We start from the raw sequence: 17,912 nt of genomic DNA, 5'->3' as shown, positions 1-17,912 counted from the left end.
ATTGCACAATAAATTGCACCTCTGTGTCCATCTCTCATACTGTTGCACTGGTCTCTGTCCCACTGTCAAGGTCCTGGGGTCTGCCAGATTTACCGGTTAGGGACCGGAGGGCCTGACAGCCTTGTTATGTAAAAATCGATCAATGGAGCCTCAGGGCACAACACAAGGGCACCTCTCAGACCAAACACCATCTCAAGTGTTTTGTTGATTGAATTATTAAACTGGTAGAATGCCATCCATCTCTTGACTATGTGCGCTACCCTTGTTAATGTAATTCTTTACTTTGAGTAACATTGGGTGAAACAACATGCTTGTGATCACAAAACGAGGTATTGGTGGGGAGGTAATGTTACCTTTTTATATAGTGCCTTGCACAATGGTCAGCAAACTATGCTGCATTAATTGACACAATCTGCAATGTGCACACTTGACTCACAGGGCATGAACAGAAGTGGAGCTGCTGTTCAGGGCAGTCACCACTAGAGGGCGAACTGATACACTGGATGTCTCCTAATCTGACCACAGGCCCTCATTCCACCTTTCCATTTGTAAATCCTGGCAGGCACAGTCACAAAGCCTGTAGGGGGCACCATTCTACTGACTTGGCATGCTGCCACACAGCCGAGGATGGTGTGCAGTCACTCATTAACCTGGCAGCATCATTTTCAACTGAAGTCCTGAGAGGAAACTCTTTGGCTGATCACAGGGAGAACCTGCCAGCATCACACAGAGACCACTCCAGCCCACAACTGTCCTGAGCCCACGTGCTTTGATGCTTTACCACTCACAACTGAATTATAAAGAATTTACCGTATAACTTGTTGATCCTTTCAAACAAGGGGTCTGAGGGTCGGCTTGGCACAGCATCTGGTTGATTGACCAACGCCTCCTTGGCCATCTTATAGCCGTTGACAACCACAACGCGAGATCTTCCCAAGCGCAGGCTGAAGATGTTGCCATACTTTTGAGCAAGCTGGAGGAAGAGATGAGGGCTGGTTAACGGTGTGTCAGTGAAAGGCGCTATATATGTTATTCATACTGCAGGACCCTTAGGCGATTTATTATAATTCAACAAGGAGGTTCAATTGGGCTTTAAATGTGTGGCTGTCCAACAGCCGCTCCTAATATCAAAATGGATCCCCAGAACAAGTTACTAAAATGTCCTAAGAGTCTCACCGTCAATCGCTCTGAATTTAAAACAAACTACCAAAACATGGAGATGAAGCACAAACCTTAGCAACCTTTAAGAAGTATCTGGATGACATGATGGGTCACCTGGTAGCTAAACAAAGAAGCCTGATGAACTCAATTGTCTCCTCTTTCTGATGTTCACACTTCCAGCGTCTGTGGCCTTTCATTCAGAGCCGATATCCTCAGATGGTGCCTGAACCTTCCCCAGGTGTTCTGACCAGTAGCATAGCCACGGGTGGGCATAGGTGTGCAATAGCCCATCCACTCAGGGCCCCCGACACCCAATCAATTTTCAATTTGCCCTCATTGGGCTGCTGATGGTCAAGTCCTATAAACCATCACATCTGGAAGAAATTTTATTTGCTCACCTAGTTTCCTATATGCCCACCCACCAACAAATTTCTGGCTACACTACAGGTTTTAACCTCTAACTGTGACACCATCTGGTTAGTGGGTTGGTAGTGGTGGCCAAGTGACTGTCCATCAAGCGCCTGACCTCCAGTCCCTTTTTCACTATAATTAGTAGGAGGCTCCATCTTCTTCTTCTCCAATCCTATGACATAAATCAAGTGACTGGAGTGTCCTCTTCATCATTTTCCACTTCTGCGTGGGCTCAATGTGCTTGATCAACCTTCTCCAAACAGCCAGGTCCTGCACCTCTTTGCTGGTCAAGCCCTTCTCCTTCAGGTTTTTCCTTTACTTTATCCATCCACCTCCGCTTTAACCTCCCTTGCTTTCTTTTCCCCTGGACTACCATTCCCATCACTCTTTTGCCCACATATTCATGGTCTCTCCTTATCACACTTTCATCTCCTTTCCTGTCCTTTCTCAGATGTCTCTCCTACTTTTGTCTCATTTCTTGTTCTGTCCTTAATTGTAACTCCACATCTCAACATTCCCATTCCTGCCACATGCAACTTCTTCTCCTGTTCTCCCCTTACTGCCCATATCTCAGCTCCGTACATTACCACTGTCTTAAAAGCCTGACCTTTAACCTTCACCATAATCACACAATCCCCCTGATACCTTCTTCCAATTATTCTATCCACACTGCACTCTGTGGGTTATCTCTTCTATTTTTCTGTCTTGTACTACCGCTCTTTGTAATAGCTCCTCCTGCAGGCCAACTTCTGCAACATCATTAAAGCTCTTCTTCCCATTTATCTTCAGTTCTCTGGCTTCCAAAGCCCTTCTCCGGTCCTCCAACTTCTTGTCCACTTCCTCCTTCCTGGTGTTACACAACACAATGTCATCAGCACAAAGCCTACACCAGGGGGGATTGGACTTTTGTCTCACGTGTTAACACATCCATAGCCAGATCAAAGAGGTGAGCACTTCAAGAAGACCTCTGGTGCAGACCTCCTCTAACTGAGATCTTTCTCTGTTACCAGAACACTGCTTTTAAACTGAGTCCTCACTCCACTCATACATACCATGGACAATCCTCACACACTTCTCTGGTCCTCCTTTCTCTCTCAATGTGAGGTTTGAAAACACAATGGGAGGTGTGAAAATTGAAAGTCCACCTTTTAGGAGTCATAGTGGACACAACATTATCAACTGCCAGACAGTGTTATGGAGCCAATAAGAAGGCTACCAGAATGTCAGGTTATATAGCGCCTTGACGTGTGGAGTACAAGTCACAGGAGGTTCTGCTCAAGCTTTATAACACAATGGAATTCTGGGTGCAGTTTGGGTCTCCAGGCTACAAAAAGGACATAGCAGCACAAGTACAGAGGATGAGTAATGAGGAAAGATTAGAAGAGCTGAGATTAATACTTGTATTAAGTTTAGGTCTTGTTAGGTCTGAATACACGATGGGAGTTCTGAAAATCAAGGGTCCACCTCATGAGAAGGATTTAGGAGTCGTAGTGGACTTGACGCTATCAACTGCCAGACAGTGTTCAGAAGCCATTAAGAAGGCTAGCAGCACGTCAAGTTTGACAAGGAAAATACTCCAGACATTATAAAGGTTTGGGGAAACAACCTGTATATTATATCCTGGCAGCAAAAGTTTGAAAATAATTGAACAGAGATGTTCACAAGACTGAGTCCAAAATGGAACTGCCAGGCTGAAGGTAAGATGGCAGCTTTAAAGGCCTGGAGAGGAAGTGACATCATCAGGACCAGAGCCGGAAGTGACATCACCATCATGACCGGAAGTGACGTCATCAAATGCACCAGAATCAGAGGTGACATCATTAAAGGCACCAGAAACCTGGTGGGATTTCTTGGGAATGGTTTGCAAGGAAATGAGAAAGAAAGTTAGCACACCCTGCCACCTCCTGGTCTGATATGGCATTACCATTACTCAAGCCCCTTAGCTGCCTCCTACTCGCACGTGTGTGACACAGATTATATAGCGTCTTGATGTGTGGAGCACAAGTCACAGGAGGTTTTGCTCAAGCTTTATAACACACTGGTGAGACCTCATCTGGAGTCCTGGGTGCAGTTTATGACTCCATAAGGACATAGCAGCACAAGAGAAGGTCCAGAGAAGAGCAATGAGGCTGATTCAGAGGCTACAGGGAATGAATGATGATGAAAGATAAAATGAGCTGAGCCTAACGCTTGCATTAAGTTTACATCCTGTTAGGTCTGAATACACAAAGGGAGCTGGGAAAAACAAAAGTCCACCTTATGAAAAGAATTTAGGAGTCGTAGTAAACTTGACACTATCACCTGCCAGACAGTGTTCAGAAGCCATTAAGAAGGCTAACAGAATGTCAGGTTATATAGCGCCCTGATGTGTGGTGCACAAGTCACAGGAGGTTCTGCTCAAGCTTTATAACACACTGGTGAGACCTCATCTGGAGTCCTGGGTGCAGTTTAGGACTCCATAAGGACATAGCAGCACAAGAGAAGTTCCAGAGAAGAGCAATGAGGCTGATTCAGGGCTACAGAGAATGAGTTATGAGGAAAGATTAAAAGAGCTGAGATTAATGCTTGTATTAAGTTTAGGTCTTGTTAGGTCTGAGTGCACAATAGGAGGTCTGAAAATTGAAAGTCCACTCATGAGAAGAATTTAGGAGTTGTAGTGGACTCTAAGCTATTGACTGCTAGACAGTGTTCAGAAGCCATTAAGAAGGCTAACAGAATGTCAGGTTATATAGCGCCTTGATGTGTGGTGCACAAGTCACAGGAGATTCTGCTCAAGTTTTATAAAACTCTCTATCAGCCTCTCTGAAATTCTCATTGTGTTTATCCTGAACTTCACCCTTTCTCCTTATAAACGGGTACAATCCTTCTGCTCCTCCACTTCTCTGGCATTCTCTCCTGCTCATGGATCTTCTACATTGGATCCCACCACAGCTCTACTCCCTCTTCTCCAAAACCCTTCCACACTTCTGCTGATATTTTATCCCATTCCTGATGCCTTTCCATTTCAGAGCCATTATACTTTTGGCTTTTGTGAAAGTGTTCTTTTTGGTTTTATTTTTCCATGTCCTGATCGCTTCTCTGATGATGATGATGAGATGAAGCAGCCATTAAACAAACAAGGATGGGCTTTTATGTGGGGACATATGTGCTACACAAGTGTCCCAGTTCGGTCCATCAGAATGCCACGTCCACCTGATATCCATAATGGGCACTCGCTGTAATTAAGTTTGCCTCTCACAAAAACAACAACAACAACATTTATTTCTATAGCACATTTTCATACAAATAATGGAGCTCAAAGTGCTTTACATGATGAAGAAAAGAGAAGTAAAAAACAAAGTAAGAATTGGAATAAGACAGCACTAATTAACATAGAATAAAAGTAAGGCCCGATGGCCAGGGAGGACAGAAAAAACAAAAAAAAACTCCAGACGGCTGGAGAATAAAAATAAAATCTGCAGGGGCTCCAGACCACGAGACCACCCAGCCCCCTCTGAGCATTCTACCTCACATAAAGGAAACAGTCCTCATTGTATTTAGGGTTCTCTTGAAAGGACTTGATGATGAGGGTCATGTAGACTTCTGGCTTTTAATCCATCAATGTAGGACATCACGGCGCTTTGATTAGGTGGTGATGGCGCAGGTCACCACCACAGAAAACCGGGCGAAGAAACAGAAGAGAGAGTAGGGGTCAGTACGGATTTTAAAGCCACAATGAATAGTTATTATGATGAATTGAATATACAGAGTATCAGGATTAAATGAAGGTGAAGTTATCAGAAAGCCATGTTAAACTTATGTCAGTTTTTCCCTAACATTTGTCGTAACTGAGTGGCTCTGCAAGTCCCATTTCATGGAAATGATAAGAGTCAGACCCACTCAAGACAAAAAGGAATTCGTTTTTTTTAATTAATGTTTTATCTTTTAATTTTATTGATCCATCCATCCATCCATCCTCTTCCACTTTTCCAAGATCAGGTCGCGGGGGCAGCAGCTTGAGCAGAGATTCTCAGACTTCCTTCTCATCTGCCACTTCTTCCAGCTCTTCCGGGAGAATCCCAAGGCGTTCCCAGGCAGGCCGGGAGACATAGTCCCTCCAGCATGTCCTGGGTCTTCCTCGGGGCCTCCTCCCGGTTGGACGTGCCCGGAACACCTCACCAGGGAGGCGTCCAGGAGGCATCCTGATCAGATGCCCAAGCTACCTCGTCTGACTCGTCTCGATGCGGAGGAGCAGCGGCTCTACTCTGAGCTTCTCACCCTGTCTTTAAGGGAAAGCCCAGACACCCTGCGGAGGAAACTCCTTTCAGCCGCTTGTATTCACGATCTCGTTCTTTCGGTCACTACCCACGGCTCCTGACCATAGGTGAGGGTAGGAACGTAGATGGACTGGTAAATTGAGAGCTTTGCCTTACGGCTCAGCTCCTTTTTCACCACGACAGACCGATCCACCTGTCGATCTCACGCTCCATTCTTCCCTCACTCGTGAACAAGACCCCGAGATACTTGAACTCTTCCACTTAGGGCAGGATCTCGCTACCAACCCTGAGAGGGCACTCCACCCTTGGTCTCGGATTTTATTTTATTAATTTTATTTATGTTATGTTAATTGGCATTTTTATACTGTCACAGTGTACGAGTGTGGGGTGTGTGTTTGAGTGTGTGTGCGTGTGGTCCCTGCGATGGACTCGAGTCCTGTCCACTCCTTTTGCCCAACCTGGCGAGAGTGCGACCTTTGGACCCTACAACCCTCAAATGGATTGAGAAGGTTCCAGAACTCACCTACAGATCTCAGTCTGCTGAGGCCTACAGAGCCTGCACAGCCCATGGGCACACCTCAGTGTTTCGCCAGACGTACATCTTCTAACTTGTTGTGTTCTTAATCCCCTCGGGGGTCCCTGGTCTTTATCCTGTTCATGTTTGCTTTTGATATTTTTCGTTTTCTCCTGATAAGCCCTCGACTGTTTGTACAGTACAGTAGCCTCAAGGACTGTCTGGTGCTGCTTAAGCTGAGGGTCTCTTTCAACTTGCCCCTCATGCGGCCACCACGGGCTCTCTGCTGTGCCACTGCCCCCTTTACTGTACCCCCAATGCTTTGTTTAACGTTACAGTTACAGTTTTGTGTTGTTGACTTCTGGTTTAATAAGTGACCCCTGTTTGTTTGTTTTGTTTTTCTGCTTTTGGACTTTGGATGAGTTATTTCTGGTTGTTTATCTGTGGATTACTAATTTTTAATGTTTGATGAACTTGTCTGGCAACCATTCCTTGGCTCTGTTATCGTTACGATTTAGATTTTCACTTTTTTCTGCATTTTTCTCACTGGTACATTACTTTTTAACCTTTTTAAATCCAACTACAGTATCTATAAAGTAATTAGTTACTTGGTCATTTCAGTCTTCTTCTTGTTTTTAATGTTTTATGCTTTTTGCCATCATGTTTGGGGGAAAAAAAAATCAAAACCCAAGGGCTGCCAGCCAGTAACACTATAGAAGGACAGAGCAGGGTCTTTGTAGTTTAGTGGCCTCCACCATGAAAGAACATCAGCACCCCATTGTCTGAGAGCCCTGTGGCTGGCAGTTTTAGGCATAAAAACGAAGAACAATGACAAACGTACATCCATCCATCCATTTTCTAACCCGCTGAATCCGAATACAGGGTCACAGGGGTCTGCCGGAGCCAATCCCAGCCAACACAGGGCAGGAACCAATCCTGGGCAGGGTTCCAACCCACCGCAGGACACACACAAACACGGGCCAATTTAGAATCGCCAATCCACCTAACCTGCATGTCTTTGGATTGTGGGAGGAAACCGGAGCGCCCGGAGGAAACCCACGCAGACACGGGGAGAACGTGCAAACTCCACGCAGGGAGGACCCAGGAAGCAAACCCGGATCGCCTAACTGCGAGGCAGCAGCGCTACCACTGCGCCACCGTGCCGCGGACAAACGTACAGTCGTGGCCAAAAGTGTGGAGAATGACTCAAGTTTTGGATTTCTCCAAGTTTGCTACTTCAGTGTCTTGAGATCTTTTTGTCAGATGTTTCTATGGTAGACTGAAGTACAATTGCAATCATTTCAGAAGTTCCAAAGGCTTTTATTGACGATGACATGACGTTTATGCAGAGAGTCAATATTTGCAGTGTTGGACTTCTTTCTTTTTCAAGACCCCTGCAATTCACCCTGGCAGGCTGGCAATCAACTTCTGGGCCAAATCCTGACTGATGGCAGCTGCCCATTCTTGCAGAAGCAGTGCTTGGAGTTTATCAGAATTGGTGGGTTTGTGTTTGAGGATTGACCACAAGTTCTCAATGGGATTAAAGGTCTGGGGAGTTTCCTGGTCATGGACCCCAAATTAGTTCCACCGAGCCAGTTAGTTCCCACTTTTGCCTTATGGCCCGGTGCTCCGGCATGTTGGTCACCAAACTGTTGTTGGACGGTTGGGAGAAGTTGCTCTCGGGTGATGTTTTGGTCCCATTCTTTATTCATGGCTATGTTCTTAGGCCAAATTGTGAGCGAGCCCTGCGCTGCCCTGGCTGACACGAATGGTCTCAGGATGCTTTACTGTTGGCCTGACACAGAGCTGATGGTAACGCCGCTCACCTTTTTTTTTTTTCCAGATGCCCCAAACAATTTGAAAGGGGATTCATGAGAGATAATGACTTTCCCCCAGCAGTCCAATCCCTGTACTTTTGCTGAATATCAGTCTGTCCCTGATGTTTTTCTTGGCTACTTTGCTGCCCTTCTTGACACCCGCCAGGCCATCCTCTAAATGTCTTCGCCTCACTCACACCCGCCTGCTGCCATTCCTGAGCAAGCTCTGAACTGGTGGTGCCCGCAGCTGAATTATCTTTGGGAGACGCTCCTGGCGCTTGCTGGACTCCCCAGCTAATCCTGACAATATGCCAGTGTACCCATTCTTCGGATGGCATGCTATGCTCAGATCCTATTTGTGTAACCTTCTGACTCTTTTCATGGTAATTTGCCACCTGTGCTTCCCGGCCAGGTACAGGAAGGGAGTTCATACCAGCGTCCCTGCTTGACACCCATTGCATTAAGGACAGATTCATTAGTCTCTTTACTTGTGGAAGTCAATTTTGTAAACATGTCCTGTAAGACTTTTTCCTACACAGTCCCCTGACTGATGCTTCTTTGATTCAGTTGACCTCTTTGTAAGTCACTTTGGATTAAAGCGTCTGCTAAGTGAACGAGTGAAAAATGTAAATGCAGAGCATCCCACACCTTATGGCCGACTTTATTATCTATCCGTCTACAATGCGTTACTTTCTTCTCTGAGCCTTGAGTCTCAGGTCATGAAACATGTCATTGAGGTCAACACACCAGGTTTTCTGCTCGTGTTCCTCATAGCGCATCCAAAATAACAGACAAACTTTGTTTGGGGTAACAGCTGGGGGCAGCGTTATACCAAGGGGGGATTGTGTTGAGCAGAATATTAAATTAGTAGAGCACCGTCTGTCTATGGATTATGCACAATGTGCCATCTCAACGTGGCTCCTTCATGCAGGTCATCACACGGAGAAAATGGCTTCTCTGCACCCAGTCAGTCCAGGTGTATTTTACACAAAGCCTCTCATGGCTTTACGTTATAATCACACAGACTACATGACCAAATATTTGTGGACACCTAACCATCACACCTGTCTGAGCTTGTTGGACATCCCATTCAAAACCATGGGCATTAATAAGGAATTGGACCCCCAACAACAGCCCCCACTGATTGTGTGAGTGTGTCGGTTGCAATCGGTGCCCATTCCATCAGAAATGAATTTGTGAGGCCAGGTATGGATGTGGGATGAGAACATAATTGGTGTTCCAATTCATCCCAAAGGTTCAGTTGGGTTGAAGGTCAGGTCAAATCGAGGTCCTCCATGCCTTCAGGCACCTGGGGTGCAGTGAAAGGTCTTCCCCAAAGTGTCACCACAAGGTCATCTCGGATGTTTTTGTATGGCGTAGCGTTAACAGCAACCTTCACTGGAACCAAGGGGCCAAGCCCAAACCCAACCGTTATCCTTTCTTCACCAAACTTTGCAGTAGGCATTATGTAGACCAGAGGGTCGCGTCTTCCTGGCATCCAGATTCGTCCCTCGGACTTCCAGATTGTGAAGCATCATACATTCATCACCCCAGAGAACACATTGCCACTGTTCCAGAGTCCAGTGGTGGCGTGCTTTAAACCACTCCAGCCAACACTTGGAATTGCACATGGTGATCTTGGTTCACCGACAAAAGTGCGATAGACATATGCGCCCCGACAAAACCGCGACCAACAAATGAGCGCCGACAAACCTGCTAACTGGTTTTCGACAAATGCCCGCCGACAAAATTGTGAGAGAGGCCAAGATAGTGGAATGCCCTTGCTGCAATTCTTCCTACATATGCAGGGCGTGATCTTAAGGACTATCTGCGTGCCATGCTGACAGCATGCCGCGTCTCATAACATTATTATATAATCCATTTTCTAACCCGCTGAATCCGAATACAGGGTCACGGGGGTCTGCTGGAGCCAATCCCAGCCAACACAGGAACCAATCCTGGGCAGGGTGCCAACCCACCGCAGGACACACACAAACACACCCACACACCAAGCACACACTAGGGCCAATTTAGAATCGCCAATCCACCTAACCTGCATGTCTTTGGATTGTGGGAGGAAACCCAAGGAGACACTGGGAGAACATGCAAACTCCACGCAGGGAGGACCCGGGAAGTGAACCCGGGTCTCCTAACTGTGAGGCAGCAGCGCTACCACTGCGCCACCGTGCCGCCCCTATATAAACTAATTCATATTTAATGAAACTTTTGCGATTTTGTCGGCGCATTTTAATCGGCACTATTCTGTCAGCGAGTATATGTCTATCGCGCAAATGTCGGGTCACAGTGATCTTAGCATTGGCCATGGAAAGCCATTTCATGAAGCTTCCAATAAACAGTTCTTGCGCAGAAGTTGCCTCAGAGGCAGATTGGGATGCCACAGAGGACAGGCCATTTTTAATGCAATCCTGGAATCAGCATTGTTGCTTTTCTTTGGGCATTTCCTAGTGCACCAATGTCTTTATGGAGTCCAAAACTGCACGCTAGACTCCAGATGAGGCCTCACCAGTGCGTTACAAAGCTTCAGCATCACCTCCTGTGACTTGTACTCCACACGTCAAGGCGCTATATAACCTGACATTCTGTTAGCCATCGTAATGGCTTCTGAACACTGTCTAGCAGTCAATAGCTTAGAGTCCACTACGACTCCTAAATTCTTCTCATGAGTGGACTTTCAATTTTCAGACCTCCTATAGTGCACTCTGACCTAACAAGACCTAAACTTAATACAAGCATTAATCTCAGCTCTTTTAATCCTCATAACTCATCCCCTGTAGCCCCCCATAATCAGCCTCATTGTTCTTCTCTGGACCTTCTCTTGTGCTGTTATGTCCGTTTTGTAGCCAGGAGACCCAAAATGCACCCATGACTCCAGATGAGGCCTCACCAGTGTGTTATAAAGCTTGAGCAGAACCTCCTGTGACTTGTACTGCACACATCAAGGCGCTATATAACCTGACATTCTGTTAGCTTTCTTAATGGCCTCTGAACACGGTCTGACAGTTGATAGTGTTGAGTCCACTACCACTCCTTAGTCCTTCTCATAAGGTGGACTTTCGATTTTCAGACCTCCCTTTGTGTAATAAGACCTAACAAGACTTAAACTTAATACAAGAATTAGGCTCAGCTATTTTAATCTTTCATCATAACTTGTTCCTTGTAGTCCTTGAATCCTTGAATAGGCCTGGCCGCACTTCTCTGCACCCTTACTAGTGCTGCTATGCCCTTTTTGTGGCCTGGAGACCAAAACTGCACCCAGTACTCCAGATGAGGCCCCACTAGTGTGTTATAAAGCTTGAGCGTCACCTCCTGTGACCTGTACTCCACACATCAAGGCGCTATATAACCCGACAGTCTGTTAGCCTTCTTAATGACTTCTGAAGCTGTCTGGCAGTAGATAGTATTGAGTCCACTACATCTCCCTAGTCCTTCTCATAAGGTGGACTCTCGATTTTCAGACCTCCCTTTGTGACTTGTACTCCACCCATCAAGGCGCTATATAACCTGACATTCTATTGGCCTTCTTAATGGCTTCTGAACACAGTCTGGCAGTAGACAGTGACAAGTCCACTATGGCTCCCAGATCCCTTTCATTGCAGCACTCCTTCCATATTCCTAACCCATTTAGACCAGCACTGAATCATAAGGAATTGCTGCTAATTCAGAGCAGTTATGATAAACGATGAAGATGCAGATGTGTGCTGTGGCTCGAGAGTCCACTTCATTTAATCTGCCTGCTCTTCTTGTGCAGCTCGCAATTCGCCTGAGTGCACAAAACTTATCAGAGGTCAGCTGGTCTTGTCAGAACATGTACGCATTTCCAAAAGACCCCTCATCTTGTGCGTTTGAGTTTTTGGACTTTTGTAACATTGATACCATCCCTTCAGCTCATATGAAGACAGACCTGCAGGGGTAACTGGCACTACCTGGGATGGAATAAAGTGCAGGTGTGGTCATTCAAATCCACCAGGATGGAAAAATCTGGCCCTAAACCACATTACCACTTATTAAACCCACCACTGGGAGCAACTCTTCATACTTGTGCCCAATGCCAAAAATGCCTCTCCCCTAATAAAATGAATGTGTGGTCACAAAACCTAAAGGAAACAGTGTGTTTCGTTCCAAGATATCCAAAAGTGACTTACCAATGCCCTCAGCATCCTCTCAGAGTATTTACATTAAATGGCTCCTTAATGCCAACCCAGGGAAGACACAGGTCTGGACCTTCCATCTTAACAATAGACAAGCAAACACAACTCAAGAGGTCCTGTTTACTTAGGCACCACTCTGGACAGGACACTCTCTTTTAAAGAAAATATTTTTAATCTCAAAAAGAAGATTTCCAGCAGGAATAATCTCCTTAGCAAACTAGCAAACACCTCCTGGGGAGCTGACCCTAAGACCCTGCGATCAACGGCCATGGCACTCTGTTATTCAACAGCAGAGTACTGCGCACCAGTGTGGGCGAGGTCAACCCATGCCAACAAGGTTGATGCTGAGCTAAATAGGGCATGGCGAATCATCACCGGCACATTGCTTTATACAGGCTGGCTGGGATCGCACCTCCCCATATACGACGAGAAAGTAGTTCAAGAGTAGAAAGGTTCAAGCAACTGATGAACTCCAGACTCCCACTTCACCATCACCAGGAGGTAAATCGCTGACTACCTTCTCGTCGGAGCTTCACCACAGTGGAACCCATCAATCCAAAGCAGTCCACAAAACATAGTCTCGAGAGGTGGCGAGAGACTGACTATAGCCCTCCCAATGAAGCTCTGCTTACACCTAAAGAACATCTACCAAATGGAACATCCCTCTCTAGGAAAGACTGGGTCGCGTTTAACCCAGCTAGCTACAACCAGAGTGGAGCAGATGATGTTATCTATTGTGGACGCTGGCCCGGACACACACAGACGGACATCGTAAGTTCACCCAACACACGTTTATTAACAATATATTTACAGTTTTCGTGCACTCACAAAACCCCAGTGCCTCCAGCACCGATTCCCCCAATGTCCAGGCCACACAGTTCCAGTGCCTTTCTCCTGGCCGCCTCTAGTCCTCCCTCCAGCTCCGTCCTCTTCCACCCGACTTCTGCCAATGACTGGAGGGAGGCGGGCCCCTTAAATGGGAACCCGGATGGGCTCCAGCTGCTTCCCGGCAATCCTCCATAGCCACACCCCAGTTTGGCGGAAGTGCCGGCTGCGCACCCGGAATCCGTCCGGGTGTCCCCTGTCGTCTTCCCCAGCACTTCCTGGTGTGGCGGAAGTGCTGGGCTCCCGGGATATTCAGGCACTGGGGCGCCGCCTGGCGGTGGCCACGGGTCCCTACAGGGCTGGGCTTCCAAGCCCTTTACCCGAGGCCCCCAACATAACCAGGGCGGACGCCCCCTTGCTGTCTGGAGGAGGCACAAGCCCTTCTCCGATCCTCTGAGCCCGGCCGGGGACCACACTATCTGGACTTTCAGAAAGCATTTGATAAGGTGCCACATTAGAGGTTGGGCATCAAATTAAAAGAAGTAGCAGTTCAGGGTGATGTTATTAGATGGGTGCAGAATTGGCTCAGACACAGGAAGCAGAGGGTGATGGTGCGAGGAACCTCATCAGAATTGGCCGATGTTAAGAGTGGTGACCAGCAGGGGGCAGTGTGGGGGCCATTGCTATTTGTAATATATATATATAAATGATTAATATAGGAATATAATAATTAATAATAATTCTTTGCATTTATATAGCGTTTTTCTCACTACTCAAAATGCTCAGCAATTGCAGGTTAAGGGCCGCCTTGCTCAAGGGCCCAACAGAGCAGAGTCTCTTTTGGCATTTACGGGATTCGAACCGGCAACCTTCTGATTGCAAGTGCAGATCCCTAGCAGCAGAGTAACAAGCTGGTTAAGTTTGCAGATGATACCAAGATAGGTGGATCAGCAGATAATTTGGAATCCGTTATATCATCACAGAAGGACTTGGATAGCATACAGAATTGGGCAGATTTGTGGCAGATGAAATTTTATGTCAGTAAATGTAAAGAAAATGTTAGGTCTGAATACACAATGGGCGGTCGGAAAAATCAAAAGTCCTCCTTATGAGAAGGATTTAGGAGTCATAGTGGACTTCCAGACAGTGATAAGAAGCCATTAAGAAGGCTAACAGAATGTCAGGTTATATAGCACGATGTGTGTCGTACAAGTCCAAGGAGGTGACACTCAACCTTTATATCACACTGGTGAGGCCTCATCTTGAGTCCCGTGTGCAGTTTTGGAAGACACACATTGAAGAAGAGTAAGAGGTGACATGATTGAAGTGTTTAATATTATGAATGGAATTAGTCCAGTGGACTGCGGTGGGCTGGCGCCCTGCCCAGGGTTTGTTTCCTGCTTTGTGCCCTGTGTTGGCTGGGATTGGCTCCAGCAGACCCCGTAACCCTGTGGTTAGGATATAGCGGGTTGGATAATGGATGGATGGATGGATGGATGGATGGATGGATAGTCCAGTGGATCGAGACTCTTATTCTAAATTGAGTTCATTGATAACACAGGGACACAGTTGGAAGCTTGTTAAGGGTACATTTTGCACAAACATTAGGAAGTTTTTCTTTATACAAAGAATGATAGACACTCGGAATAAGAGACCAAGTAGTGTGGTAGACAGTAAGATGTTAGGGAATTTCAAAACTCGACTTGATGTGTTTTTGGAAGAAATAAGTGGATAGGACTGGCAAGCTTTGCTGGGCTGAATGGCCTGTTCTCGTCCAGAGTGTTCTAATGTTCTAAAGGTCAATGGTGGGCAAAACATGGGACAACCTATGTAGATGGGGCCTCACAACAAGCACTGAATGTCCCTGTGGTGAGCCCACCCAAACAATGGACCACATTCTCCATGAATGTTCCTGATGAATATCTTAAGGATGCTAATGACGCCGCTCTTACCTGGATAAGATATGACGATGACTAAATTTAAAGTTTCCCATAAGGAAAGATTTTGCCTCCAAAACAAAACCAACCACTGAAAGAAACCTGTGCCACTTTGCCCAAGGGGAAATATTTCAGAACAAAAAAAAAAAAATGAAAATAAAAAAGAGCCAGTGGTCTTCACCCACAGAAATGGGGATTTCTTTGGAAAATATGGTGGAGGTATACTTCAGTGGGTTTGCATACCAGTGAAACCCACCTTCAACTTTACATACCATCACTGAGCCAATGATAAGGAAGGCCTGTAGACCTGCATATCCACACAGTTATCTCATCAGCCAATCACGTGGCAGCAGCACAAAGTCTTAAATCCTGCAGAGACACTTCAGGAGCTTCACTTGGGAGAGAAATGGGATGTCAATGATTGTTGGTGCCTGATGGGTTGGTTTGAGTTTTTCTATTCTTTAACTGCTGATCTCCAGGGATTTCATGCCCAGCAGCCTGTTGAGTTTACTCAGAATGGTGCAAGAAAACAAATAACATCTGGTGGGTGGCAGTTCTATGGAGGAGAGGAGAATGGCCAGACTGGTTCAAGCTGACAGAAAGGGTACGGTAACTCGTAAAATCCAAAGCATACAACTGTAAGGAGCAGAAGATCATCTCAGAATACACACCACGTCGAACATTGAGGCGGATGGGCTACAACAGCAGAAGACCACGTTGGGTTCCACTCCTGTCAGCCAAGAACAGAAAGTCGAGGCTGCAGTGGGAACCAAACGTGGACAGTTGAAGACTGGAAAAATCATAGCCTGGTGTGACAAATCTCACACAGATGGTAGGTGCTAACAGCTTGAATCCATGCAGCCTTGTTTTCCACCATTCCCTGCTGCTGGTGTTGGTGTAATAGTGTAGGGAATGTTTTCTTGGCACAATTTGAGCCTGTTAGTATCAATCAGTCATTGTTTGACCGCCATGGCCTATTTGAGTATTGTTACTGACCAAGAGCATCCTGTCATGGCCACAAATGACCCATCTTCAGATGGTTACTCTCATGCACCAGGTCACAAAGCAAATGGGATCAAGGGACACGACAAGGAGTTCAGTGTTCTTCAGCAGCCGTATCTGAATTTAGTAGAACACCTTCGAGATGTGGTAGAACTGGAGATTCACAGAAATGGCAGACATTTTGTCAACGTGGACCAGAATCTGATCGGAATGTCTGAGACATCTTGTGGAAACAAAGCCACAAATACCTGAGGTAGTCTTGGGATCAAAAGGAGGCCCTTCTCAGTAATTAGTAGAGCAGTCCTACGAATTTGCTCAGTACGTGTACATCTTAGACCTGATCACAACCAATGATGGGATGGGTTACAGAGAAGAATTTTGCCTCCTGACACAGTGGTGCCAAGACAACAGTCTCTCCAAACCAAACGAGTGGTCACAGACTTCAAGGAAATGAAGGCAGACTACACTCACGTCTACATCCGAGAGGATCAGCAACCGGAAGTCAGATCTCCTGAATTGGGCACCACTATATCTTGGCTATTCTTTACTTCCTCAGATGTCTGAAGAACACCCAGATGTCTCATCTATGATCACCAACTTCCGCAGCTGCACAGTGGAGTCCATTCTTACCATCTTCATCATATTCCTGGTATGGCACCTGCTCAGCCCAGGGCTGATGGGCCTTACAGAAGGTGGTTATGTCTGGTTTCATGAACATCACAGTGAGTTCAGAGTTCTTCAGTGGCCTTCCCAGTCCCCATATTGGAACCGATAGAACAAATATGGGATGTGGGAGAACCAGAGATTCATAACATGAACGGGCAGCTGACAAATCTGCTGAAACTGTGTGATGTCATCAGGTCAACATGGACCTGAATCTCAGAGGAATATTTCCATCATCCTGTAGAATTCGTGTCATGAAGAACTGTGGCTATTTAAGAGCAAAACGAGGTCCTACCCATCGAGTAGTGTAATGGTACAAAGAATTCGCTCAGTGAGTGTATATTAGAAATATATGGTGCTTTTCCTATTGTGATCATTTTTTAATAAATATTTAGTAATAAGTGCACCCCTGATTAAAATCTACACTGTACACGTTACTTAGTGTGAATGGCTGGGACAATTTGGGCACAGTGGTATGTAGTTAAAGTGCCCATGTTAAATGATCTGTCACAGTGTTATAGAAATGTGCAAAGGGGCACCACAGGGTAATAAAACAAGTGAGAAGATAATCACAGGGGGCCGCCTGGGGGGATATTCTCATCTCACTGTTATTCCTGAAACTTCACGTTTTCCTGCCATGTGGAGCAGATCTGCAGGTTATGGAGTTCATATTTCTATTCATTTACTAAACAAGTAAAGCTGATCTGAACAAACTCAACAAGGCCATCGTTACATAAGAATGTTACGTGACATCTCAAGTGTAAACAGGATTAGATTAACCCAAAGCTGATGCCCCTGGGCAATGACACCTCTGTGCTCCATATATATTCATGGCATTCGTAGTCTGAATCACAATCTGATTGTATGGGTGGTTACCTACCAGGTAACGCTTGTGGTTGGTCTGTGAGCCTGCAAACATCTGCCACGGTGCCTTCTTTCAGTTGTGAGAAGCAGATCATAGAATGGTTGAATAGTTTTTACTGTCAAATAATGCAAAGAGTACACAACACGTGTTTCACCCTAATTCTGGGCTCATCAGGCATACACACTCACTGCACCCCCTCTCAGGGAATCGAACGTCGGACGTCAGCGCTAGAAGCTATATAACAATGGATAGCATGTAGGGAATGGCATCTCTGCCAGGATCGACTTCCTTC

General features: G+C 46.1%; 1 protein-coding gene across 1 annotated transcript in view; it reads right to left on the bottom strand.

Annotated features, from left to right (window-relative positions):
• The window catches only part of LOC120514265 (cytochrome P450 2J6-like), a 50,366-nt gene that overhangs the window by 12,299 nt on the left and 20,155 nt on the right, over positions 1-17,912 (bottom strand). The window contains exon 2 of the mRNA XM_039734555.1: positions 811-973. Coding sequence (XP_039590489.1) covers positions 811-973 — 163 coding nt within the window. The remainder of the gene's footprint in view (positions 1-810; positions 974-17,912) is intronic.

The sequence above is a fragment of the Polypterus senegalus genome, chromosome 14, assembly GCF_016835505.1.
Source record: "Polypterus senegalus isolate Bchr_013 chromosome 14, ASM1683550v1, whole genome shotgun sequence".
Taxonomy (NCBI): Eukaryota; Metazoa; Chordata; class Cladistia; order Polypteriformes; family Polypteridae; genus Polypterus; species Polypterus senegalus.
The sequence above is the reverse complement of the archived record's forward strand: the minus strand, read 5'-3'. Positions and strand labels throughout refer to the sequence as shown.